We start from the raw sequence: 27766 nt of genomic DNA, 5'->3' as shown, positions 1-27766 counted from the left end.
GCAGTTAGCAGGCCGGCTTGGTCTGATGTTTGCCGGGCTGCTGCCCGCGCGGCCCCCTGCAGGAGAATGGTGGAAGTGCAACAACACTTTATCTGCAGAAAACGTTTTCAGTTTGTTTCAATTAACTGAGCATGAACAACAGACGAAGATGCAATACGTTTGATTCTGTCTTTCTTCATAGATTGAGGTTCATTCTATAGTGTCGTTTTTTTGTGGCTTATTTAGACTTTTATTTTTTTTAAGCTCAAAGATGAGCAGGAGCGAAACGTCTTACTTATCAGAACTCACAAAAGAATAACACTGGACTTCCTGTGACATATATAATCCGTCTTACAGATATGTAAATAAGTGACAGAAAGTCCAGCTTAAGGTAGATTTTCACTCAACTAAATATCGTTTTAAAAAGCAAATTATGTATTATTGTTATTATTATTATTATCATTATTATTATTATTATTATTATTATCCGGCTGAATCCGGCGTGGATGGGTTTCGGAGATCCTAGCAGAAAGCTCTAGGCTAAAGCAAAGCTGCGAGTTCGCGTTGTTGTTGTTGGGACCAAAAACGAAAAGAAGACACGGCAACCTAAAAATTAAAGTGATGTCAGCGGGCATGATGGAGCCCCCTTTAGCCAACCTCTCTGAGCACGCAGGGAAAGTGAGCGTCAGGAAAAAGGCGGGGCCAAATTCGATATACGCCTCCCTATTAGTGTTTCTTACTGTCAGTCAAGCCTGCGTACTCTCTCATTGGCTGAGAGCCTTTGGATTTATCGTGCCATCTCGTCAAGCTGCTGCTGTATAATCGCAGGTAACTTTCTTGCCATAGCCTTCCGCCGCGCCATCTAGTTCTCACAGAGCGCCCGAATTTTGAGGATTGCCGACATAGTTGTTGACCATGAATGTCGAGATTGGACATGTTGTAGGCCTTGGCTACTAGGAGACATCGAATTTGGGGGATTTTATGTCGAAAAATTTCAAACATCTCTCAAAGGCGTTTGAAATCGGACACCGCTGGCGTTGAGGCCCTCACTTTTTGTGCGGAGGGATACGTTGTTGCGTCTGACAATGTGGACGGAGGTGGTGAAGATGTCTACGAGAAGAATGAAATCATCTCAGTTGTAACAACAAAAACGGAAGACGTGATATTTGTACCTAAAATAGAAGTGTTTGCACACAGACTCGCGGCTCTCGGGCAGGCACGTGGACGCTCCGCGAGACGCAGGCTCCCCGGGACAAAAGGAAGACATCTGTGTGCTCCCAATGCGTTTCATGCACTGAGGTCGAAATTCTCTTGAAGTTTTATGTTTTTCTCCCTGCGGGTCTCTGCGTTTCTTTTCACGGTTGGATATCGGACCCTCGGAGCAGAGAGGTAAACCCGCACTCTCACAACATCGCCTCTTTGGGGCTGAACTCGACGGCTTCCATTGAGCCCGTCTCCACCGCTTCCATTGTGGAAAAGTTTTGGGGAATGTGCGGTTTAAGCGGGGGATGTAAGTTTTTGTCTGGCTGGAGGTGGAGGGCCGAGTGCGTGATGGAGTTCGCGGGAGGAAATCCCTCCTTTGTTCTACTAAAACCCTCCGCGGACGTGAAACGTTGGCGCTGCCTCGCGGGCGGCCGTCGGGGTTTGGGCCGAGCCGCCAGCGCTCGTTCCGGCGGCTTTGGGGGGGTATTGGCGGTGAAAAAAAACGCCTTTTCGGTGGTTGTGGCCACGCGGCGTTTACGCTCCGCTCAGACGTGGAGCAAACTTTCCGCGTGAGCCGAGCGAGAGCTCACGGCGGCGGCTGCCTCAGACCCGTTTTATTGCACATTTGGCAGGAAATTCCTTGTGCCCCCCCCCCCCCCCCCCTCTCCCCCCGAACGCGGAGCCCCCAGAACGGCTCTGAAGTTGGGCTCCTCCTGCGGAGGCTCGCGGCCGCCTCCTGCTCCGCTTTTCATGGCGATGAGGAGTCCGCGAGTTCCCCTCCTTCAGGAGGAGTTTGATCCAAAGTTTGTCTAGAAACTCCTGGAAAACAAAAGGTCCTCGCGGGCTAAAGCAACAGATGGAAACCATGTTTCTCTGCTCCTCCGATCCTTTGTTTCAGATAGAAGGAGGTCTGTTTTAAGCGGTTCGGTGGGGGCTGACCCACAGGCTCGGTTCGGGCTGGACCGTCACCACAGCTCCTCTCCTGAGGACCCAGCTGATGTTTGGATGCAGTCTGATGCATCTGCTCCATCGTTGGGGTGGAAGCCTCTGCAGAGAAGGAGCTGCCTTCCTGCCCTGCTTGGGGTGACAAAGAGCCCGGATCTCCCAGCTTCAGATATTGATCCAGCAGCAGGCGAACATACCATTTTGTTCCAGAACCCCCCCCCCCCCCCCCCCCCCCCCCCCCATGTGCTGCTCCGTTTGGTTCTGGTCTTGATGGAGAGGCCCTCTGATCCCGAGGTCACCATGCCAGTTTAATTTGTAACCAGCTCCGTGTCTATTGTTTACGTTCTCTGGTCATATCTGAGGAGGCTTTTCTCAGAGACTCCTCCTCCTTCACACTAAAGCTCCCTCCATGTTTTTCTGCTCAGCCTGAACTTCTGGCGTCTCTCCGTTTCTCTGGTGGCATCAGAACATGCCTCGCTGTGAATGCGAGGGGAAGCTGCAGAAACACACCACCTGTTGGTGTCCGCGCGCCTCTGTTCCTCCTCCACTGAGCAGCCGCTCTGTGGGGCTCGCCGCCGCGCAGCATCAGGCGGCCTGGGGCCTGCAGTGGAGTTTAGAAGAGGCTAAATCCCGTCTTCATGCTCACTGTGTCTTGTGACAAGCGCCTTTCTGAGGTGACATATGGTAATTCTGTAATGGCGTGTTTGCATACAGTCATTAGCTGTGCCTTTCAGCCCCGTTTCCTCAGGCTAACAATAGTCCCGATTATGTCTGTGATTGTGAGTGTATTACATTCTCTTTCATGCAGCGATGATCGACATGCGGCTGCGTTCGCTGCCGGGGCTGCGTAAAATAAAAGACCCCATTTCTGCTCGTTACTCTGTGATTTGGCTGAAGACGGAGTGTTCTTCAAAGCGTGGCCTCCTTCCTGTGCATGGAGGAGAGCTCCTGGTGAACTCCTCTTTTGTCTTCCTCCTCCTCTCCGGGGGGCTCGTGTGTCTGCATGGCGGAAATCTGAGCTGTATGTTTTGGTCGTGTGTTCAACCTGTCCGGTAAACAACGTCTGGTTTACCTGCATGGATGCGTGAGAAGAAGGCGTCCGTTCTGTTGTGGTTTTATGGAAGTGAAGGGGCAGAAACTCTGGTCCGAGTCAGTGACGTAGCACAGGTCCTCTCAGTCATTCATCTCCACCTTCATCATAGTCTGTAACTTCTCGCTGTGCCTGCTAGTGCCATTAAAACCCTGTATTTGCAAATTTCTCTCGTAGGGTTGGTTAGAGGCTGAAGGGTATGAGCGAGCAGCAGCAAAGAATGGCTGCAGTGGAAACTGACAAGGAACTCAGCGACCTCCTGGATTTCAGCGCGGTAAGCCAGTGGGAGATTAGCCTGGGTAGCTCTGGGTGGCACTGGTGCTGCAGGTGGGGGGCACTGGGAGAAAAGAATGCAATACAGGTGTGGTTATGTGCGGTGGAGAGCTGGAGTCAGAGTGCAGGAGGGGGTCCGCAGGAACACTCACAATCCTCAGTCTGCAGAACAACACATTTGTTTTATCAGCATTCAATGTTTGTACAGCAAAGGAGTGCCCATTGTGTCATGTACACCATCCGGACGGCACCGTTTAACTTTACGTGGATGTAAATGATCCATGAAGCCTTCAGGTGTTTGTCAGGTAACTGGAAAACGCAGAAGAACCAACCAGAATTCCCCACAGATGTTTAGAGTTGGTGCAGCTGCATCACCAGAGACGACGCTCCTGCATTTGGGCTCACCCTTCAGACTGTAGACACGTCTGCTCTCAACGCCGTTCTGACATCACCTGCGGCGTGGATGGAGAGGTTTTGTCAGGTTTCGTTCTGTGGGGAAGCTTAACGCTGACAGAATCATCTCCTAGTTTCTAAAACAACCCAAGCTGCTGGTTTCTAAAGCAGGGTTTAGAAGCTGTTTAACCATCAGGGTTCTGGTGTTTCACCCTCACCTGGACTCAGCAGGTTCATGGGATGGAAAGCTTCTTTGATGTTTATTGAAGCTCAGTTAAACAAGTCCACATAAAGTCGTCTTCTTCTGTGGGCTAGATGAGCTAAAGTAAAGCTGTGAAGCCCCTGTTTTTGGGAAGGGGGGGTGTGAAAAGCTTCCCGTTCGCTAGAGTAGATTCTTCCCTCTTGAGTTGCGGTTTGGATCCAGCTGCAGTCACGACCAAACGTGTCCAAATTTTCTGGTGTGAACGTTTCTGTAAGAGGAGCGGCTGTGAACCCCAGCAGACAGTAAACCACGCAAACCGCCGTGGTTCCGGGATGCTCTCGTCCCTGTTCGTTCATTCACACACCGACTTCATCAAACCCTGTAGGCTGGTGTGAAGAGGTGGTGGTGGGGAGGTCGGTTTACCTGTGTGTGCGTCTTCTGCTCTTTCCTCTGCTAACTCGGACTTCATTGTGTCTTGCAGATGTTTGCGCCGCCAGTCGCCAACGGGAAGAACCGGACCATGACTCTGGCCAGCACTCACTTCGCTGGATCAGGTATGCCTCCAGAAGCCGTCTGTCCTCCAAATACAACGTGGGGGTGTCTCCTAATGTCCACGTTTAGCAGAAACGTTGGGTTTTGTCGTGGTTTAATATCCTTTGCTGGTGTTTGTGAGCAGATGTTTCAGGAAGACAAATACGATTACGTTTGTTTTGAAACAGTGATGATTCTGACTGGATGTCGTCATGGTAACCGGGCATCTTCAGCGTGTTTGTCCTTTTTGTTAGCTTTACCTCTCACTTCAAAGTGCAAACTAGCTGCAGTTAACACACTGATGGGGGGAGTGGGGGGTGTCTCTCTTCCTGAAGGTTATTAGTAAGTCGCGTTACTTGGGCCGGGCTGCCCCCCCCCCATCCCGGTGTGTGAAATCGAGTCACACTCCCAGCATTCCCCAGAGTGAGAACTTGGCCACTCAGGAACAAAGGCAAAGAAGGGGCTTATGGACTTGAAACGATTCCCCCGCCCTGAAGTGTAAAACACTCCTCCCCCAGCACAGCTCAGAGCCCCCCCCCCATCTGCAGGAAATGGCTGGAGTCTGAGACAATGTCGCCGACAACCCCTTAAAGCGGCCCAGCGTGCAGCGAGCGGCCGCGCTGCTGAATGGAGGGATCAGTCTGTGGAAGGCTGTTTGTTCCTCTCACGTCAGGCAATTACTAAACAGAGAGGAGTTAACCCCCCCTGTCCCAAGTGTGGCCCTCAGTCATTGACACCAATTATAATGTGGTACTTAAAGCTGTCGGCTCCAACTTCAGGAGCTTCTGCAGGTCCTCCTGAACCGCAGAACCGTTCATCCCGGAGGTCCTAGAACCCCAAGGGGTGGGGGCAAACGTCTGCCTGCAGAGCTGCTTATGTAGCTTTGATGACCATTGAGGAACGTCCATCCATGACGCCAGGGCAGCAGCGCGGGAACAGCGGCCCTCCACATCGCGTCTGCTCATCAGCACAAAAGTGCTCATCGGGGGGCTAATTGCGTTAGGCGTCCTTCTCCGGCGTGCGCGCTCCCGCCAGGGCGCGTGGTGTGGAGGGAAGAAACGCCGGATCGCCAAGAAGTGTGGGATGTTTGAGTAGTGGTGGTGGTAGGGGGGGTGCAACTGTGTGGGGTGGGGGTTGGCCAAGCCCACAAGCCTTCAGGCGGGCGACCCCTCTGTCACCTCTGCAGCTGCTGGCAACGTCTCCAACCCCCTTCACACACGAGACGCGACAGGCTTTCTTCCAGAACGCTCCTCTGCTGGACTGCAGCGGAGCGCCGCAGAACCAAAGCCATAGAACAAGGATGTTCTGCTTCCGGTTCTCCTCTGCCGCTTTAGTTAAAGGGGCTTTTTCACTGCCGTTGTTGGAAAGCATAAAAACAATGCTGGGATGTTTAAGACCTTGTTTACGTGGTTACTACGCCAACTACTTCTCTGCTAATGACCGTTTTCAAATCAAGGATAAGCTTTGGTCAGGAGAACCTTTCAGGTTCAGACATGAGCAGCTCAAAGCTGGAAGGGTTCTCCTCCTTCAGACGCTCCGAAGCCCCAGAAGGGAGGAAGCTCCTTCTGAGACCAAGCAGAAGTCCGGAGGAGGTCCTAACATTTTAGGAAAAATAACAAAAGGAAGATGGAACTTTTTAAATACCTGATGACCGGATTCCCATCAGGGATAAATTAAAAAACAAAAGCTGGATGAGGTTCTGGCACTGTTGGCATAAACGGCTAAAGGTCCACAAGGGGCGCTAGCTAGGGATGTGTATTGGCAAGAGTCTCGTATCGCGACATTGTACCGGAACACATTTCCCTTTGGGGGGGGGGGGGGGGGGGTATTGCTTTAAAAAAGACACTCTTTTCATTGGAAAAAAAAAAGTCAAATTCATTTTATTTTATGATCGCAATGTTGAGCAGTGCAACTGTATCTCATAGACAAGTTGTTTTATACAAGCAAATTCATAGTGCTTTTATTTGGGTAATATAGGATATATTTGTTCTTATAGGGAACAGTCAACATAGTCTGATTTTTGTACCAAAATATTTTTCAGAATGAATGTGCCTTAACAAAAAAGGCTCTAAATGTATGATCTGTTTATTTTTTATTCAAATTGCTAAATGTTGCTTCTCCAGAACTTTTCAACGGTTCAGGAGCCTGAACGGTGCCTAAAAAATAAAGAAAAAAAAAACTCACATTCTTTCCAGAAAAAATAAAGTGTGATGATGAGGTGACATGACAGGGCGAAGGAAAGTTGCTTTGCTATGGCTAATATGCTTTGTTTACAGTCTTTACTGCCGCTGAAGCTCTGCTTTGTGACACGCGGAAGTAAACAAAGATTTCACCGCTCATCGCAGCGACGTTGGTCTTTTTTCAGAGTGTTGTACACGTCACTCTGATCCATCAGGTCGCTAAACTGGAATCTATTGCTGTGAGATTCTGCAGAACTTTGGCCCGCTTTTCCAATGGTATTTTGGCTGATGCTTCGTTCATGAGCCGCTGCACAGCTGCACTGCTTCACGCGTTCTTATCTGAGCCGCTACAAAGCACCGCATTACACACATTTTTATGATACTGGCAGCAGCATGGCACCGAGTCTCATGACAACAAAACAAGCTGCCTCTCCATGAGATCTTGTCTTTTTATTTTTATTTTTTTGGTGCAGTTTAGAGCTGCTCAAAGAGGCTCAGTGGGCGGTGCTGCCAACTAGCGGTTGAAGTGGGGAAAAAAAGAGTTAGACGCTGAAGGACGGCCACAAATAATTAAATAGATATCGTCCTGACAGCATTCCAAATGAATACAAATATCACCAAAGGAAATATCGCAAAATCGTCTAATCGATTTTTTTTTTTCCCCCTAAACCACTAGTGCTGACTGTAATGTGTGAACAACAACACTCGGAGCAGTCATGTGACTTGCCTGTGTAAACAGTTCTGTTCCGAATGACCTCCAAACTTAAGAGCAGTTGTCCCCAACCTCTGGGCTGGTACCAGTCCATGGGGCAGTTGGTACCGGGCCACAAAGGGGGGGGGGAAAGCCCACATTTTTTCTGTTTTATTTCTAATCTGATTCTGAAGGAAGTTTTATTTTGGAAAACGACTGGATTCTATACATCCGCCTCTTTCTTAAAGCACTTCCTCCAGCTGCTAAATTGAAACCCCCCAAGCTATCAAAGTTAAGAAAAACAAACGTATCTTAGAAGTTTCTTTTGGAAGAAAAGAGGAAACAGAAGAACCTTCCACTTCAAAATAAAAGCTGCTTTTAACAGACAAAAATCCAGGTGTCCTTTCTACAAATCTGGAATTATTTTGACAGTTGTTCCAACAGACAATAATGATGATGCAGAATATTCTAATGTTTTGAAGATGCTGCTAGTGAAGTTATTCAAACGGTTGATTCACATTTATCATATTTAGAAAATACTAGTTTTAGTAGGGCTGTAATGAGTTTTTAAATACTTGGATACTTGTTAAAAAAATGTGAATATTTGTGATATCCAAGATCCCCGATTCACATCTCAATATCGGAGTAGAGTAAAAAAAAAAGCTTCATGCAATGTACTTATAGCTCTAAAATGTAAAATAAAGTAAAAACTAAACAAGCCGAATGCGCTACTGTTACAGGAAATTAAATCTTCACAGTAAAGTCTCGGTTAAAGTTCTAATTTTCAAAGTAAAACTACCGGAACGCGCGTCTGTAAAATGTTTACCTAGAGTTTTGTGGTTTTTCCACTAAAGAGGAAAAAAGTCGGTCGGTAAAAGTTGGAAACCCTTGTGCGTTGAGATGTTGGGATAGTGGGTGTTTTCTAGTTGTTCCAGTTCTACTGAGGGGTTGTTGCGTCTTCATTTACTGGATCTGTAGTCAGGAAAAAGGATGAAGAACTGGAGAACGTTTTCAGGATTCGTTATAAAATGATCCAAAGTGAAGGTGATGTTTAGGTTTGGTTTTCTGCTGAAGTTAACCAGGAAGTTGACAGAAGAAAACATTTGAGTGACAAAAGCGATTAAAAACAAAACACTTCTTTTAAAATCTCTTACATGTGTTGGTGATTTTGACCTAAAGTTGTAAATAAACTCAGAATTGATGATTAAATAAAAATTAAACATAAAGATTTGTTGATCTGATTCAGGAATCGAATACGTTTTCATTTTTTCTTTCTTTTTCCTCTCGAAACTACCTATTTTTTGCTGTTTGCTATTTTTTCCCCTCCACAAATGTCTATCAATCAGAACCAGAGTGATCAGAACTTGTAGAACTTGCCAGAACCTTTATAATCCATGAATGCACTATGGATGTTCCCACATCGAGTGATGGACTGCTTTGGTTCAGCCTTCAGCCAAATCTTCTTGGCTGAAAGCTGCAGTTTTCCTTTATAGATGCCCCCCAATGTCATTTAGTGTGTGTGTGTGTGTGTGGGGGGGTCTGTTTATGTATAGCTACAAACACATAAGCAGGTACTTCTGATGTGGCTCCGCCCTTTGCAGGTACCGCCTGGATCTCCTTAGTTTTTACGATGACTTTGTGAAGTTCTGTTTTTATGGAGACTCTTGGCATCTCAACCCTATTCTTTACCCACCGAATGTGAATCATTTGGATTAAAACCACGAGTTTTGGTTTGAGGATAGGTGTGACAGAACCCGAGGCAGACTAAAGAACCGTGAATTAACCTTAGCCGGGAGAACAGGGGGCTGGTTCTTCCTTTCTTCTCTGACTAAAGTCTGATCACTTCATGGGCGGGAGCAGTTACTGTGCTTGTTGGTGCAGTAGGTGGCGCTGTTCATGCCTCTGTGAGGAGTGATCAACAGCTTGTTTTTTTTTTCGGTTTGTGTTGACCTCCCCGTCTCTATCATGGAACAACACGCCACGATGATGTCACGCTTCCTGTTCACAGTGCAGCCAATCTGTTCTGGAGTCCACATCCAAGAACGGAACAACAAACGATCCAGACTGATGTCTGAGCAAACGCTGGGCTGTTGGGAGGTCCTGAATGTTCCCCTGAGCTTCATGCCACACATTCAGGAACCCCTGTTGACTGAGCTTTGATACCAGGATGATCACCTTGATTTAGGAGGTGGGACCTCAGTCCCGTCACCTAAGCCAGCGGTCCCCAGCCCTCCCAGACAAAATAAGAATAAATTACTTGCATTACTTTCGTTCTATTCATATCAGAATCTGAAAGATGTTTTATTTTGAAAAATTGCCCGATTCTCTGTTACATCTGACTGTCATTTTTGCCGCAAGCCAAGGCGCTCTTCTCTGTCACGTGATAGGTTACCGCCAAAATAAAACCCAGGAGCTAGCAAAATGAGTAAAATACAAACGTCTTTGGAAATGTACTTTGCGAAGGGGAAAAGGCCCAGACAGCAGACAGAAGAGGAGCCTTCGGCTTCCAAAAAATTCATTTAATGGACAGTACTTATTTTTTGCACCATGAGTGTGGGAAGGGGAGAGGATGATGACGCCTGTGCCATGCAAACTATTAAGCGTGTAAAAATGAAAGTGCAGTGTTTGTCTTGTCACGTCTTTGATCCTCCCTCATCCTAGCGTTGTTGTTGCAATAATCATCCGCCTATATTTGGAAGACTGGGCTGTTAAAGTTTGTGTGACGTCACACCGGTCCGTGGCGTGAAAAAGGTTGGGGGCCACTGACCTAAACTATTGGTGCTGCAGGATTCTTGGTTTGATTCTTTGTAGTGAACTCTGGTGCGCTTCTACTGAATTCAGATCCCTTTGCAAAGGGACTCAGACCAAAATCTGTGTTCATGTGCCTGTAGTTCTGGAACCGTTTTCACACCTCCGGGCTCTCCGTTTCACGAAGAAACTTGTCTTTTAAATGTTATTATTATTTTCTCTTTTATCAGTGGAGCATCAGCTCTTCTGCATGATGCCACACAGATGACATGGATGTTTCAGTGTTCTTAGCTTTTCATCAGTGGAGCCCCTTGAAGCTGCACACTATGGAGACGGGATCTAGTAACCAAGGGATTGTGATACGGGATAGTAACCGTTGGATTTCTGCCCTGAAGTCGAGGTGGTCGTAGGTGTCGGTGTCCCCTCTGCAGCTTGTTTTTAATTGCCTTTGAGTTCACGAGGTTGTTGGGTTTCTGCTGCACGGCTCTTTGTCTTCCTCCTCAGCATCCCTGTTGTCCAAATGAGACATCCCAGGAGCGCCGCTCGGTAAAGGCTTCTCCTCAGATTACCTTCCACACTCACCTTTCAAACATGTGAACCAATAAAGCACCATGTTGGGGGGACACTCTGCTGCTTTGTGTGAGTTTCTGTCATGAGAATTTGGTGCTACGTACGTCTGCTGGCAGAGGCCTTTGGCCCCAGAGTCGGCATGCAAAGTCTGTCGTCTTTATTTAACCGTGAGCTCCTCGCCAGTGTCTATTGGCATTTGGAGGTGGTTGACGGCGTCTCTGGGCTTTGTTGCTGCAGATCTTCTCAGGTCCGTTTGCTGCTTCCCTGAGTTTTCATGCCGCCGGCGTCGGCGCCATAGATCACGGCTGTCAGCGCCAGTGTAGGTGCTTGCACCGCTCTGTTCGTCTCATCGCTCATTCTCGCTCGTCAGAGCGGCTGCTGATCTCACCCAGACCCCTCCGCTTCTGTGCTGCTCACGCACACACACGTGTTTTTAATTAGGCAGAAATCAAAGACCAAATATGAATATTCATAAGGAAACCACATTAATATGCACAATTATGCAAATGAGCATGCAATTAAGCCTGTGTCTCCCGAGAGGCTGGATAGCATTAGTGCATTCGACAGGGAGAAGGGGATGATGGGGGTATTTGGGAGTTTTCTGCTCCACCGGGCTTGGGCGGCGTTTTCTTTGTGCTGCATCATGTATGTTTGACCTAAATGGAGGCGTCTGAGGTTCCAGAGGTTCTGTCTGGTTTATGAACGTAAAGGCGTCAGAAAAGATGCTTTGGAACATCCTGAATTCCTTTAGGAAGTGAAGGTTTCATTTTCTGCTATTCACTCACTATAATGAACTCTAATGGGAACAGTGCACGGCAATTCACGCACGTTGTCCCAGAGCTAGAAATGAACATACGGCAGATGTTCTCCGTGGAACCTGACCAATGTCCTCTCTAACCAAGTGTTTCTTCATCTGCAGATGAACGCAGCGGCTCCGGGTCCTGGGGTTCTGCAGAACAGAACAGTCCCTCGTTCAGCCAAGGACGGGTAAGATCCACATGACTCTTTTAAGGGGCAATACGGGTTTACCGTGGAACAGCACGTGCCGTCCAATCAAGACACTGTGCATGTTTTTAACGGGCTGAAACTGCACGCCGTCTTCCATCCACCAGAGCCGCTCTGTGCAGCTTCCCGCCACGTTGGAAGTGTTAGTTTTTGGTTTCTACCTAATTACCTTGGCTCAGGATCCCGCTCTGGCATGGCGTCTCTCTGCTCTCCTCATCCACCGTCCCCGTTTGGCAGCTGTCTGCGTAAATGGAAGGAACCGGGGCAGAAATGGAGGCAGAGCTTTGATTACCCCAAGCTGATAATTAAGGAAGTCTGTTTGAATCCCTGGAGCTGTTGCAGATTTGTTTGGCACGCTTCCCGCCAGAGGGGCGGCTCCCCCCCCCCCCAATATGAAGATATTGAATTTGCCGGAAGTTAGAGATGTTATTCAGGTTCTGTCGGAGGTTCTAAGTTTCTTTTGGTGCTGTTGTTTCTGCAGGGCTACGGAGATGGAACCCACTTCAGTGAGCATGAAGGCCTGTCATCTCCGTTCATCAGTTCAGGGATTTCTGGTTTGTCTCTAATTTTCGTGTTTTCTTCCGTCAACATTTCGCGTGTTCGTGCTGTAAACGAAGCCTGTCTGCAGGTTTCATCACCCTCTGACCTCAGCTGTCAATCAAAGCTTGTTCTGCATCTTCTCCTGTTTCCTGCAGGTAAAGCTGACCGGCCGTATCCTCATTTTGGGAGTCAGGTAGGATTTTTCTTGTGAAGCCAAAGTTGGAGGAACATTTACACGAAGGACGTTCCACTTCACTTCTGTTCTCACTTCATTGATGCTCCGTCTTTATTGAACAGTAAAAACTTGCCATCTCTCTTGTTGCAGCCTAATTTTCTTCCCAGCGACATACCGATGCCAAGCCCAGATGCCATGTCCCCCTCTGGCCTCAAGTCTGGTTCTCAGTTTTACCCGTCCTACCCCAACAACCCCAGGAGAAGGCCGCCCGAAGGAGGTTTAGGTAAGGAGGAAGGGTCTCCCTGACTGAGTCTTCGTGGTTTTTCCAGAATGTTCTTTGTAATTATATTTATTAGTTGAAAAGCATTTAATGTACAACAGCTTTACAGTATTTATTATACAAGTCCTCCAAAAGATTCTTTTATGATTTTTTTTTTTTTTTTTTTTTTGAATACAAGTTGAATAAAGAGAACAGGCCCAGTTTAAACATGAACATTGGTTAAAAAAAAATAAGAAAAAGAAAAACCTCTGAATAATCAGTCTGCTGTATGTCACATTTAGCACTCTGATTGAGAACTCAGTAGTGCACCTTTGTGAGCGAATGAGAGGCACGTCGTCAGCCCCTTATTCATCCAGGATGGAAACATTTTACCAAGCCCATTTGGTTGGAAGTCTGTATCACATGCACACCACCTATACACCTTCAGCATCACTCATCTCGTACATCTTTACCACTTTCTGCCATATTTTTAACATGGTTTACAAATGGCTTTAGGTTGATCAATTGATCATCCAGAAGGTTCTCTCACTTGGAGGCTCAATGTCATTTCCTGTTCTCCTCTTTCTAATGTTTTCTTCCACCTGAAGTTCCCCTCTGGTGCTCAAACCTCATCTGACCCGATAACCTGAGCACAATGTTTCTTTTCTGTGCACAGATGCCCAGCCAAAGAAGATCCGGAAACCCCCCGGCCTGCCTTCCTCGGTGAGAACTGATGCTTTCTCTCCTCTGCTTGAGTTCTGTCAAACCTGCAAAGGTTCTGCTCAGCCCGACTCGACTGTCTCAGCTAAACTTCAGTGCGGTTGTTGCCACGCCGGTTTTGTCGATTTGATAGAATTTGAGGTGCTGTTTGTGTTTTGGGATGTCTATGGGTGAGCTGCAGGAGAACTTGCCGTCATGGATTTCTGAGTCAGAACTTCTATTTGTCTCCGTCCTCCTGGAAGTGGGTGTCCTCACCGGGAGCGTTGGGTGAAGTCTATCTGGACAGTTTTCCAGTCCGTCACACGGACACACACTCACTTTCACACACCCCAAGTTTAGAAGCGTCAGTGAACCTATTGAGCATGTTTCTGGGCTGTGGGACAAAACCCATAGGAAAACATTCAAACTCCACAAAGAGATTTGAACCGGGACCGTCTCGCTGTGAGGCCAGAATGCTGACCTCTACACCTCTGTGCTACCTGATTCAGGCCCTACTTCCTCAGAACTGAGACAGTTTGGGTCTTCGTGTTTGGGTCTGAATCAACCTGATGACTAAAACTGAGCCGCGGCGGTGCCCCCCTCCATATGTGGGTGTTAAAGCTTAGTGCAGACCGCTATAAGGTTTTACGGTGAACGATGAGACGTCTGTTTGTGACCCTCCCCCAACACCCCCCTGTGCTTCACCACATGAAGTGGGGGGGGGTAACCCAGTTGTGAGGTGCAGAGCTTGCGAGGCCAAGTCTGAGCCCAGATTAATGACTCCGCCCACTTTCTTCATCAACTTATGTGATCCTGTGAGGGTTTCTGGGGGTAAAGCTGTGCTCCCCCTTTTTTGGAGGTCTAGTATTGGTCAATATAGACTCTTGAAAGTTAATTCTAGCCTAAAAGAATAGTCTGAACCTCATTGTTAGAAAATGTAGAGTTGATAATTGATTTGTAAAATTCATGAAAGGCTAAATTACAGGGTTGGGTTTTTGTCTTTTAACAGAAGAATATTTTCTGTACTAACATTTTTGAGTGAGCTTTGCTTCTGGACGATTCGTAATTGTTCATGAGTTAACTAGGCCCATTTAAATGTGATCTAGGTTTTCCCCTAACCGTTACAGTGGAAGCAAACAACTGGACGCCAACTTCAGCTTTGTTCGACCTTTAATACTGGAGCCTTGGACCAGGTATGGAAATTCTTGGGACTCCGTCTTCAACTCCAGAACCTGCTGGTTGAGGACAACCACCTAAACGGGCCCAACCCCCGTTATTTAGCTGTTGCTGGGCGACATCTCCGTGTCAAAGGATTTAAGTGTGGTGGATAAATAAAAATGATTAAATTGTCACAAAATAGGTTTTGTTCTAAACAAAAGAAGGCTCCAAGAAGCCAAAATCCCATAGACTATAGAGAAATAAACAGCCATTACTCATTCTGTTGGTCAGAAGAACCGTTCTGGACTTGTTAACTTTTGTTCCCCTCTTTTTTTACATCTTCTTGATAATCCTCAATCGACTTAATTTTGCTTTACAAAATGGATAAGTGTGTAACGAGTCATTTTAGCAACGATTCAGCATTTCTGGTTGCCGATTCACTGACCTAAAACCACTTGGTCATTTTTACCTGATAGTAAAATAAACGTGTCGTGTCTAAATTAAAGGGGTTTAAGGCCCCGATTTCAATTATTGATTTATCTCATTTTTAAACGATTTTTTAATGGTATTGGTCAATTTGATTCTGCCTCAGATTGACCTAGGAATAGAAATTTCTCTGTGGCCCGATGCCAAGTGACGGTCCACGCCTTGGGGGTTTGGGGACCACTGCTCTGAATCATCTCCTGTTACACCTGTTGACCTGAAGCCTCCTCTGGGTCCGAGGAGAGCTTCTCATTGGTCCCATAAAGCCTCTGCTTCCACATTAGCTCAGTTTGATGTCAACCTTTGACCTTTGCACGGCCATCACCTGGATTGCATGAAGCAGGGAGGTTCCAGGATCTGCGTGCAGACCTGCAAGGTTCTCATTGTTCTCTGAAAGAACGTCTCCAAGCTTATAGTTGGATGAAATCATCTCCATCGTGTTTCCCCTGAGTTTAGCCCGATCAACTCTCTCTCCTCATCCGCCTCATCTCTAGCTTGACGTTCTCTTGCTCTGGCCTCGTACATTTTTCTCCCCTGCCCCTTTAGCACCCCCTACCCAGCGAGGCGTTCCTTGCGTCCCTCGTGCAGCCTGATCCCAGCCCCCATCCTCTCCTCAGCCCAGCTGCCTGTGGAGTTGGACGTGGTCCAGGAACAGGCAGATGGCTCTGTAATTAGAAGTGCATCTCTCCATTCCCTTTCCACTTCTCTCTGTTAAATCAAATTACAGAAAAAAATCCCTTTTCTGGATTAGCATTCTTTGCAGCATAGCCTCCGTTCTTCTCCTCCTCTTTCAGCGCGGAGAGGAGTGAGGAGCGATGATATCTGGAGAGCGGGGGCTCCTTGCGTCCCTCTGGATCTCCGGGGTTCGTGTTTTTGTCTCTTGTGTTTCAAAGGCTTTCTGGTTGAGCTCACATGTAGTTTCATCAGCAGCGTTTCTATTGGTTCCATATGTAGTGGACAGGGGGGGGGGTTCTGCCTGGACGGGTGTGTTGGCTCACTGAATGCCTGGTATGTGTGTGTGTGATCCCGGGAGTCTTCCAGGGGAGGGCTACAGGCCAGGCCGTGTCACCGGGGTCCACAGGAAGTTCTGGCTGCGCTGGGACTGGAGCCGGTGCTGTGCCCAGCATGCCATGCTCCTCTTCCTCCAGCTCCTAAATACTCCCTCCTGCCACCTTGTGGCGGCTAAAGCTGGTGCAGCCTGAGGTTTCCCTGAAGCGCACGTGAAGAATGAGGTTCTTTAAGGTTCCAGAGCCAAAAGTTGGTCTAATGGACCACAGCAGAACATCTACCTCCATGGCAGAAGCCTTAGGATTCCAGTCATGATGGAGGGAGGGGGTCCAAAGAACATCCTAATTGTGGTTCTGGATCAGCAGCCTCTGCAGGTCAGATGAAGAACTCAATTTAAAGCAGAAAGACTTTAAATAATTGTTCCACAACACAGGTGGGACAACTGGGAAGTTAGGTGTAGTGATACTAATAAATCTAAATTCTCCAGTGAATTTCATTGATTGGAAGCATTGTTCAACAAAATCATTTGGGGGGAAAAAGTTCAGGTGAACAAAGGAGCATGACTCTGAGACTCTAGTGGCTCTTCTGATCTTCATCACTGGTGCCTTCAAAGCTGGACTTGGTGTCCATGGTTGACCACAGTTTTGACCACACTGATCTTGTACCACGGACAGAAGGACAGTTTCTCAGCAGAATCCAGTCCACACAGTGAGATGTTCTGTGGCTGGAGCTGCTCCACGATGACTGAAGACAGAAGTCCAGGCTTTGCTGCGTCTGACATGGGGTGTCTTGAACCTGTGCAGGTTCGGTACCGTCTGCAGAGCTCTCATTCTGAAGCTGAGCGTGCTGCTTGGTCTTGGTCAGAAGAGTTCTTCTGGGAGCTTAGCTGGAACCTGCCGCCCAGAGAAGACGGCAAGTTCTGGTTTCAGACAAAAACCATTGGAGACGTTTGTTTATGAGGAATGAACCAGAACACCTGACTGGAGCAGAATCTTCTGATTCCAAAGGGGGTTATGGAAACGCTTGTTTGTCTGGCTTTTTCATTCACTATTCCAGCCACAGTAATTAGCGCTCTTGCCTAACAACAAGAAGGCCCTGGTTCAAGTCCTGGCTGGGGCACCTGAAACAGAATCATGTGTGGAGTTTGCTCGTGTGGGTTTTCTCCGGGGACCCACTGGGATGGGCTCTGGCAGCCCTGTCACACCAAAAGGGACATTCCATTGATATTCCAGCCTGGTGGTCCACATGTGGGTCTGCAGCACCTTCATGATTAAACTCTGATCTCAGAAGTTGACTGAAGTGGGCAGTTGTGTCTCATCAGTGACCCGTGCTTTCACGCTACCGCCTTCTCTAAACTTTCTTCCATCTCTGCTTTTGTCTCAGGTTTACGTTTCCACGTCAGGGGAGGAGTTTGCCAGAGACGGTGCAGGATACGCGGGCGCGAAGCCTGGCGCCGTCTATCCCGGCTCCTTCTTCATGCAAGGTAACTTCATGCAGGGGGGAGTGGACAGTTCCACTGAGGGGGGAGTGGACAGTTCCACTGAGGGGGGAGTGGACTGTTCCACTGAGGGGGGAGTGGACAGTTCCACTGAGGGGGGAGTGGACTGTTCTATTGAGGGTTTGGGTTTTTAACACTGGTCTCCGTCCTTCAGAAGACCCCTGGTCCTCTTCCAGCTACTCCCCCATGCTGGGGAACATTGGACAGCCAGGCTCCTTCCCCGCCATCAGCGACAGAATGGTGAGTATCCCCCCCCCGCCAACATTGTGTGTATTAGGGCTGTTGGGGCATTGCTTCAAAAAAATGATGAAAGAGCTCCCCCAGGAGGCTGTCCTTAGTTTTGACTCTTCAGTAATGACCTGCATGCCTCCCCCCCCAGAACTACCCCCTGCATAGCACCGAAGTTAACGGCTTCCACACAGCCCCCACCACCTACAACCACACACCCACCCTCAACGGAGAAAGCATTATGGGTAAGCACCAGGAGCACCTAGCTGTGATGTTTCCTCTGAGGAGACGTTCTAAGAGGATTCAATGTGTTTCAGCGGCCGGCCGAGGCACCACAGCCAGCAGCTCGGGGGACGAGATCGGGAAGGCTCTGGCATCGGTAACGTCCTGCTTTAGATCGTAGGAACAGCAACACCTCTAAAGTTTAAAGAAATACTGTTCACCAGTCGTTAAAGGGTTAATACGATTGTTCGCTAACAGGGAATAAAATCCCAAATGCTCTGTCTGCATAAGTTCAGCGTTGACCTCCGTAGAAATCCAGAAAGGATGAAGATGATGTGATGAAGAGGATCTATTGGATCTTCAGTTTTTCACATTTTTCCAGAAAGACTTGAGTTCTGTGTTTTTGAATCTTTCAGATTTATCCGTCAGACCACAACAGTAACAACTTCCCGTCTGCTCCTTCTACTCCTGGATCTCCTCAGGCCATCGCAGGTACGCCTCCTCCACCCGTCCAGCTTCTGCCATCTTTCACTGACCATAAGTCCGGTTCTCGCGGTTGAACTCGTTTCTGGAAGCGGTCCTTTTCTCTGCGATGATGCTTTTCCGTCTTTCAGGAGCTCCGTCTCAGTGGCAAAGACCAACCACCCCCCCGTTTGAAGGCCAACCTCACGCACTGGTAGGATGACGGACAGGAGCTTGTTCTTGTCTTGGTGCCGCTTCTCCGCTCATCTGTGCCGTTTCTTCAGCAGAGTAAAATGGAGGACCGTTTGGAGGAGGCCATCCACGTTCTCCGCAGCCACGCTGTGGGCCAGAGCCCCGCCTTAGACAGCACTCACAGTGACATGCACGGCCTGCTGCCCCCCGTGCACAACGGGGGCCTGGGAGGCCTGTCTCCGGCTTTCCCCAACGCCAGCCTCGCGCTCAGCAACAGACATCCGGCCATGGTGAGTCCCCGCCCTTTGAGCTGCTGCTCTGTCAGCAGAGAGGATTCTGTCCTGATGTCGGTCAGACGCTCCACACCATTGGACCTGTGCAGCGTCTGGGAGTGAGCTGCGCAGATCACAGGCCATCATTTTCAAGTGGAACTTCTCCCGATGCCCCCTGCTGGCTAAAATGTGACACAACAAAAACTGTTCCACAACTTTGACCAGGAAAATGTGTATTTAATTAATCGATCAGTCATTTAGATACACTTTTGTGTCACATCCTGGCGGTTTTTGTTGCTAATGAGACTCGTGTCTTTGTCCTCCGTCTTTGCTAGCAGGGGGGGAAACACGAGGAACCTGCCGGACTTCCTCCCAGCAGCACTCTCCTGCACGGTCACCACGCATCAGGACCCACGCAGCCTGTCAGCCAGTCAGAAGGCTTCACTGGTAGGTTTTCAGGTTCACCTGGAAATGACCGTCTGGTGTCGGGTCACATGATCATAATAACAACACCTGCGTGTGTGAAGGTCTCCCCGGGGGCTTGGCTCGCTCCTCACACTCCTCCAGCAGCTCCGACATCAAAAGAGAAGACAAAGAGGACGATGAGAACTCCTCCGTGGCAGACAAATCAGAGGATGAGAAGAAGGATCCCAAATCGGCTCGCAGTCGGACAAGGTGACACGCTTTCTTCAACCTCTGCAGCTTTTTTGTCAAACGCAGGTTTGGTCCTGATGCTGGAGACTGTGAGTACAGACGGACGTGATGCTGAAGCTGTTTTTCCAGAGGCTGCTTGTCAAAGGCCTGTGGTCTTACCTGTGTCAGGTGTTTAACAATATCAACCCCCCCCCTCCCTTCATTTCACGTTTTCAGAAAGGAGGCGTTGACCCTCCAGATGTTCTCTGGCCTATCAGACCAGAAAGATGAGTAAGTTTCTCCTCCAGAGAATTCCTTTGCAGTAGATCAGAGCGGCAGACGTTCTGCAGATCAAACGTCTGTAGCTTTCATTCCATCAGCAGACGTTCTCAGAGATGTGATCGTGTTAGCTGCTTGTAGATGGTCACAGACACGCTGAGGTTTGTCGTGGCTGAGGTGCAGCTGGCACATCCTGCCGAGCTCCATCATGGCTGCCATGCACAGAGACCTTTTAGTGCAGGTTGAAGGTCGCCTGGAAGCATGAGCAGAACGACCTGCTCAAGCCGGCTTTACGACTGATCCCATCTGTGTGTGCAGTCTGGACGAGGATGACGAGGACGTTCCCCCCGAGGTGAAGATGGAGCGCGAGAGGGAGCGGCGAGTGGCCAACAACGCCCGAGAGCGTCTGCGGGTCCGGGACATCAACGAGGCCTTCAAGGAGCTCGGCAGGATGTGCCAGCTGCACCTCAGCCACGACAAACCTCAGACCAAACTTCTCATCCTCCACCAAGCCGTCAACGTCATCCTGAACTTAGAACAACAAGTCAGAGGTGAGCTGCCGACGTCCACGCGCCGCGCCTCCAGCACAGCTTCACGCTCACCGGCTCTGTCTCCGCTCCTCTGTCAGAGCGCAACCTCAACCCCAAGGCTGCGTGTTTAAAACGGCGCGAGGAGGAAAAGGTGTCCGGGGTGGGGGCGGAGGCTCCCATGCAGCTCTCAGGAGGCCACCCCAGCATGGGCGGAGACGGCCACAACCCAGTTGGTCACATGTAACAGCAGGTAGGTCCTGAAGTCACCGGGCATTCTTACGTCTGCCGCAGGGACAACAGCGCCCCCTAATGAACTGCAGTGGACTCGCATGCATTTAGAAATCAGCTCTGGCCTTGTGGTCGAGTGTCCACCCCGAGACTGGAGGGACATGAGTTCAGATCTTTGACACCCAGCATCAAAGGGTTTGATTTGGGGAGTTAAACCATGAAACTGTTCCTGAGCAGTTTCCAGTATCGTTAAGATCTGACCTCAACGGTTCTGCTATCGGTACTGGAGAAGTCGCTTTTTTTGTGTCCCACAAAATATAAACGTTATCTGTCATATTTAACTAACTCCGCTGCACGCGGAGCAAACAACGAACAGGTAGAAAGGCGGGCCTTAGACTGACCGCTTATGGTTCCAGACCCGCAACAAACTAACAGCTGCTTCCTAAAGCTTAATAATAATTAATAACTAATGATATTCGTCATCCATAAAATTAATATAATTTATTGGGTTTACTGGATTTAACTTAACTTAACTCTGGGTGTTTGACAGACAAAGTCTATTCAAGGTTGTGGAAAATGGACAAAAGATCAAAGGAAACATCACGCTCATAAAGAATAAAAATTAGTGTAAATAATTAAATAAATATCCTTTCTGGAACATTTTCATGTATAAAGTAAAATGTTTCGTTAAAAAAAACAATGTTGTTGCAAAATGAGGAAATAAAACCCTTTATGTTCTTAATTTTTTATTTATTTATTTATTTTTCATCCTCATAAAGTATCGATGAGAGTACCGTTAAAATACCGGATTGATGAGCAGTATCGATAAGAGTAGTAGTACCGTTAAAACCTTAACGATACCCATCCCTACTCACCCGGCTGTGTGATGGCTGATGGGACATTAACTGTGTAAGCAGAGTCTGCAGGACTATCCTGGAGACGGAGCAGCTAAAGATGAATGCACATGTGGGGAGCAGGTGGAGAGCACACATCAGCTGATGTCCAGGAAGTGCCTGACAAACTGCTGTTGGGCTTCCTGAAGCTGTGTGGCTTTTCAGAGTAAAAGTCTGTTTTTGATTGGGTGTTTTCCTGTTTCCACAGACCTGGTGGTGTTTCCCGGCTGTCTATGGATGTGGCCTTAAAATGTTTCTTCCACCCATTACTCTGCGTGTGTGTGTGTGTATGTGTGTGTGTGTGCGCGTGCGTACGTGCACGTGGACATGTCTGTGTATTGTCCGTTCATGTTTGCTGAATGCAGATTCACACACTCATACACATGTGCATACTGCCAAAACTGACACAGCCTGTCCGCCGCACTCCCAACCAAGACTACGAGTGAAAATGTGAAGAACTTTCCTTTTGTTTTCTACGCCTCAGATTCTCTTTCTGCTTTCCGGGGTTCCACACGCTCGAACGGCGGAGTACTTTTCTTTTTTTGTCCTGACGCACTCGGGAACTACACACACTGCCAAGAGGTGCTCTGGTGGGGGGGGGGGCAAAGGAGACCTAACAAACACAAATTGAATTATTAGGAATTTGTGCCTAATTGTTACATATTTTCTAACTGAAATTGAAGCAAATTGTTTTCCATGCGAGGAACATTTGTGAGGGACTGCTTATGTGTATGAGCAACTATTTTAATGTATGTCATTCCCAGCGTGATGGTACAGTCTTACATATGTTATGTAACCCAGAGCTGACGCTTCTCCTCGTGCACGTGTTTGCTGGTTTGACTGCAGCGTCCCTGGATTCGGTCCGGATCCAGGCCGAGTCGATCTCCTCCCAAACGTGGGGGCTTGCAGTCAGACTCCTTCCGTTGACTGTTATGAATTATCCAAGAGGTGGAACCGGTCCGGAGAACCGCTCTGCCTCTTTTTTTTTTTTAGTCCAAATTCTAGCATTAATCCTGCGGCCCCGCCTGGTGTCATCCAGGTTCTCCTGCTTTATGTTCTAAGGCACACAGACGATGGAAAGCACAGTAGTGTCCAGAAAAGGCTGGAGTCCAAGTGTCGGCCTGCAGTTCAGCTCCTCAGCTCCTCTATCAAAGCCATGGACTGACCAGCACCGCGGGTGCAGGTCCTTTTCCTATTCAAATGGTTGACTGTGCCAGCAGATGCGTGGCGCTCAGCGGGGAGGGGTGTAAACCACAAAGGTCTGGGTTCTTCTGAAGGAGGACGCCGCGTGCTGCCGCTGCCTGAGCAGACGAGCCTTTGAGCAAACCCAGGCGTTGTTTTCCTAAACGAGCATTCCCACTGAATTACAGCCCCTCACCTTTCTCCTGAGTGAGTGAGTCTTCTCACCTTTTCACTGAGAGAAGTGTGACGTGTAAATTCAATTCATTCATTGTTTCATTTTTCAAAATTAAATATATATAAAAATATATATTTTTTGTTAGTCTATACATTGTAGATTTTTTACATAAATGGCAATATTAGTTAAAAGTTTAGAGTGTATTGTAGATGAGCTGTAAAAGGGGAAGTTCGTGTTGAACTGAACTGGGATGGCAGAAGGAAAATGATCAATAGATGATAAAGAAAAGTGTTTGTTATATCCTTTTTATTCCAGTTTTAGTTGTAAGACGCATCATCAGCGACCGGGAATCGAACTCTTGTCTTTCCATTGGTGGACGGCGTGTGCCGCAGTCGTGTCGAGGCGCTCTCACCGGGGCGATCGGAGGGTTTTGTGTCCAACAGTAATTATTATTATGCAACAGGTTTTTGAATGTAGCTCTGGTAGAAGGATGGCGTTTCATCAGGAGGGTTTCATGTTTGGGTTGGTCCGCCCTCAAACCAAACGGCCGTGTGTGCAGCTCTCCGTCGGCTTCCTGCACACAATGGATAAAATGGAGAACAAAACAGTGTTATTGTGTTTATTTTTTCCCATGTCATGTTGTTAAAGGTTTCTTTTTACCAACATGTAATCAGAAGTGGGAGTGAGAGCATTTTGTCCGTTTTGGTTTCTACAAGAAGATGAAGAAAAACACCTATACAAATCAACAGTGTGGCCTTTTCATTCTCAAGACTTAAGATGTCAGGATGGGAGAGTGAAGCTTTATCAGTGCCTGAACTAGTTTGTTTCAGTTCTGAGCGTTTTCTGTTGTGAACCATATCATTTCATTGTCATGGAGATTAAAGAGGTACTTGTTCATTCCCTGACCCCTCCTGCTCCTAATGTTTTTTTTGTTTTTGTTTTTTTAATTTTCAGGAAGAAGTTTAAATGGTATAAAAAGATTTTCTTTCAGTGTATCTAGTTAATAAATAAATGTTATCATAGACCATGTTTACTTTTGTTTTTGTTTCCCCGTCCTCCTCCTCCTGCTACTGGATCTGTCTGCTTTTTGGATGCAGGTCCAGCGGCTCCACCGCTTCAGCCCCTGAAAATCCCGTCGGCGTGAACATTAAAGATCCCGCAGCAGTTTTCAGGTTCAGGTCCTCCAGACCAAACGTCTGAAATGATGTGGAGGGAAGCCTGCCTCTTAGATTCCTGTCCAAACACATCTGATAACTTTAGAACGTCGTGGAAATTTGACTGAAGATCATTTCATGCTAAGGATAAATAAACAAGGAAAAGTTCGGACCCAAGTGCAGTTTAGATGCTGCGGTGTCTGAAAACTATGGACTTTATTTTTGGGTCACTGAATGAAAGTTTTGCCCTAAATGGTGGTGAGACCACCAAGTGTTAACTATTGAACCCAGAGGACCGTGTTTACTCCTACAGAGTCCTCTCAATATTTCTATGTACCCATCAGTTTAAGATAACCTGTAAATGTAGCAATAAATGTGCCATTTTTAAAGCAGATTTATACATTTTCCAATGTCTGGTTTTGAATATTGTATACAGAGAAAGTTAAACCATTTTAATAAAGGGTTTAAACCACATTTTGTTTTCATGTCTTCATCTTCCAGGCCTCTCGGTTTGTTTCAATCCAGAAGAAGTATCACTTTATGATCATTTCATTCAAAATATCGATCAAATTTAAAATAAAGCAGACAGATGTGCAGCAGGTTAATTAGTGCTGAGTGAGCCTGTCGTTTGGGTGACTGAGGTTTGGGGCACTTTAAAGATTAAATTTAAAAATAAACCGCCGCGCCATCGAGTCATTCTGATCAGGCACTAGAAGAGGCAGACCAGCTCAGGTCCTGAAGACCTATTGCCAGGGAAACGGTGAGGAAAGGTCAGAATGGTCCAGAAAATACTAAATAAAGTTGTTGGAGCAAAGTACATCTCCGTTCTGAGGACGTGGTAAGTTCGAATCTTAACGGGCTCGGTTCTGGAGACCATGACAGCTCCGTTAGCGTCTTTTCTGGCTCAGTTTCCCAGTGTCCTCCTGTGTGACCCACTAGCTAACCCGTTAGCTTAGCATGATTGTTTCCCGTCCGCGGAAGTTTTTTTCACTTTTACTCGCTTTTCAAACGAAACCTCTCCAAGCAAACAAACATGTGGGGTAATTATTGTACGGAGCTCCACATTTGATGATTTTCAACTGTTCGATGTCTTTGTGGATCAATTTAAGTATCTCGATCGATAATTCCTTCGCGCGCGTGAGGACAGAGCAGTATCTGGGACAGATTAGTGAAGTATTATTTTTCAGATGCAGTCATTTCTGAACCTGGCTTTGTATTTATGTTATTATCCATGTTATGACACTGTATCAAAGAACAAATGTCACTTCTCTTCCCCAAAATATAACATGTATTTTCCTTTCAAAATAAAACGCCTTGTGCCACACAGAATCATCAGCTTTAGCGTAACTTTTCCAATCAAACATTTTCAATAAAACTGTTTTTTAACAAAAATTGCATTTTCTAATTGTATACCTCCGGTTTTCCGTGGTTCGTGGTGGGGTTTCGTATGTCTCTATATATCACCTCTGCGAACATAAACATGACTTCATTGGTTTTTGATTCAATGGAATAAGTCCAGACGTTATGTAAACAGATACACTGCTCAGCATAAACGAGTACACGGCACTACATTTGTCAGAAAACCTTTAGAGTCCTTTCAGAATCAACACTGTCAGTGAAATACTAGACTAGACTTTGTGAGGGCAACAAGAAGATCAGAAAAGCTTTACATGTTAATCAAAATACTATAGCAAAAGTGATCTAAACATTAAAGATGGAAGTGCAACCATCTAACAGAGACGTCCAGACCGTCCACAGAAGCTAACATCTCGACAGGATGAGAAGGATTGAAGAAAACCGCCATGCAAGTTCACTGCAGTTAGCTAAATCAGTAGAAAGCCAAACTGGAGTGACTGTTTCCTGTGACGCCCTACGGCGCTCTCTGCAGAGGAATGACCTGCATGTTATCGTCCACGAAGGAGGACTCCTAAAGCCCACGCACAAAAAAAGCTTACATAGAATTAACTAGGGCCCATGCTGGAAAACATGAAGACTACTGGGACTCAATACACCAGGTGATGAGACAAAGTTCACAGTTTTTGGAACTTTTGGTTTTAAAACTGTAAAGGTGAGGACTTCAAAGAGAAATGCATGGTGCCTACAGTGAAACATGGTGGTGGCAGTGTCCTAATGTGGGGCTGCATTTCATTGATGGTATCATGAACTCAATGTACGTCTCTGTACTGAAGGAGAAGATGCTGCCATCACTTCATGCACTTGGTGGTGGAGCACTTTTCCAACATGACAATGATCCAAAACACACTTCTAAAGCGGCGTTTGCATCTCTGAAGAAGAACAGGGTGAAGGTGATTGGATGGCCAAGGATGTCTCCTGATCTGAACCCAAACAAACACTTGTGGGGAATTCTGAAGAACAAGTTGAGCATCACTCTCCATCCAGCATCCGGGCTCTAAAAGAGGTTCTTCTTGAAGATTGGAAGAAGTTAGATGTTGGTAAATGTCACCAGCTTGTTCATTCCATGTCTAGAAGACTTGGTGCTGTCCTCAAAAATCACGGTGCTCATCCAAAACACTAGATGTAGTAGTTTTTGTTGCAGGGTGAAGATTATGTGATCCAAGTTAGATCATTAACCTTTATTTCATGTTCTGGAGTTAAAGAAGAGTTCAATAAAACTCAACCTTGTAGAAAGTTTGGACATTTTCCTTGTGTGCATTAAGCTACAGATTAAATTAGTTCTTTTTAAAGAGGGGGTACTCATTTATGCTGAGCACTGTATATTTTAGTCCTTCTCTGGATAGCAACAAAATATTGTAATGCCCCATAAGATTATATGTGCTTTAAAGTTAAACTTATTCTAAAAACAAACAGTTTTGTGTTTTATATTGAGCTTCTGGATGCATGGTTGATCATTTCCAGTATATCACTCTGATTTAGAAGCACATCGGAGGTAAATTCAAAAGGCTTTGCTAACTAAGTAGCTCCAATGTTTTTCAATGACATCTCTTTTCCTGTAGCCAAAGAGACACAGTGGAGAGTAAAAGAACAATGTCTGGTAGAGCTTTAGGCTCTAGATCAGGGGTGTCAAACTTATTTTCACTGAGGGCCACATCAGCATAGTGATTGTCGTCAGAGGGCCAGATTTAACTTATACATGTAACTAAATGTAATGAAAAATAAACGTAACTACTCCTTAATGTTGAAAAACTCTATTTATTTATTATAACTTTTTAAATTGACAATTACAGTGGCATAGAAAACATATGTTTGCTTGTCACTCTAGCATAAATCCCTTTAAATTTTGTCCCCTAATTAAAACCCACATAACTCCATTAATAACTGTCCAAGTGAATAAAGAAAAAGAACATAAAACTGAGCTAGAAAGAACATGTATTACATGTGTAACATTTTACAAATAAGGCTACACACAACCTTGCATCCAACTGGTGGTTTGATGACAACAATTTCTCTGCATACACACATAAGACCTGCAAACATGGAATAATTACAACTACAGCTACACATAATTTGTAATCAACTAAAAAAAATGTTATTTTAAGAAATTAAAAACTGTTATGCCCTCGCGGGCCACAAAGTGACATGGGGGGCCACATTTGGCCCGCGGGCCTTGAGTTTGACACGTGCTCCAGAACCTTTAGTGTAGAGCAACTCCTTTATTAGTAGATGATGTGGCTGCAGACGTCTGCTGTGCAGCTGGAACGGCTTGA

The 27766-nt window shown here is 46.8% G+C and overlaps 1 protein-coding gene across 6 annotated transcripts; it reads left to right on the top strand.

Annotated features, from left to right (window-relative positions):
• Positions 1-949: 949 nt before the first annotated feature.
• Positions 950-24554, top strand: LOC100820722 (E2A1 transcription factor). 6 transcript variants are annotated; one of them, XM_023953842.1, is made up of 21 exons: positions 950-1368; positions 3395-3491; positions 4567-4639; positions 11725-11792; positions 12292-12364; positions 12506-12543; positions 12676-12808; positions 13461-13507; positions 17516-17615; positions 17785-17870; positions 18010-18103; positions 18176-18237; positions 18497-18572; positions 18695-18756; positions 18830-19024; positions 19342-19453; positions 19534-19681; positions 19877-19930; positions 20237-20469; positions 20547-20698; positions 21778-24554. In XM_023953842.1, exons 2-20 carry the CDS (start codon positions 3417-3419, stop codon positions 20690-20692), a joined length of 1875 nt encoding a protein of 624 aa, XP_023809610.1. In that variant the 5' UTR covers positions 950-1368; positions 3395-3416; the 3' UTR covers positions 20693-20698; positions 21778-24554.
• The last annotated feature ends 3212 nt before the right edge of the window (positions 24555-27766 follow it).

Source organism: Oryzias latipes, chromosome 4 (genome assembly GCF_002234675.1).
Source record: "Oryzias latipes chromosome 4, ASM223467v1".
Lineage (NCBI taxonomy): Eukaryota > Metazoa > Chordata > Actinopteri > Beloniformes > Adrianichthyidae > Oryzias > Oryzias latipes.
This window is presented reverse-complemented; position numbering and strand designations above follow the sequence as displayed.

Bases quoted from the DNA above. Each gene is read 5' to 3' on its own strand.
- LOC100820722 (XM_023953840.1), top strand. From the start codon at position 3,417: ATGAGCGAGCAGCAGCAAAGAATGGCTGCAGTGGAAACTGACAAGGAA. The intron at 17,616-17,784 runs GTAACTTCATGC...TCCGTCCTTCAG, and splicing joins CGGCTCCTTCTTCATGCAAG to AAGACCCCTGGTCCTCTTCC. The intron at 19,682-19,876 runs GTGACACGCTTT...TCACGTTTTCAG, and splicing joins TCGGCTCGCAGTCGGACAAG to AAAGGAGGCGTTGACCCTCC.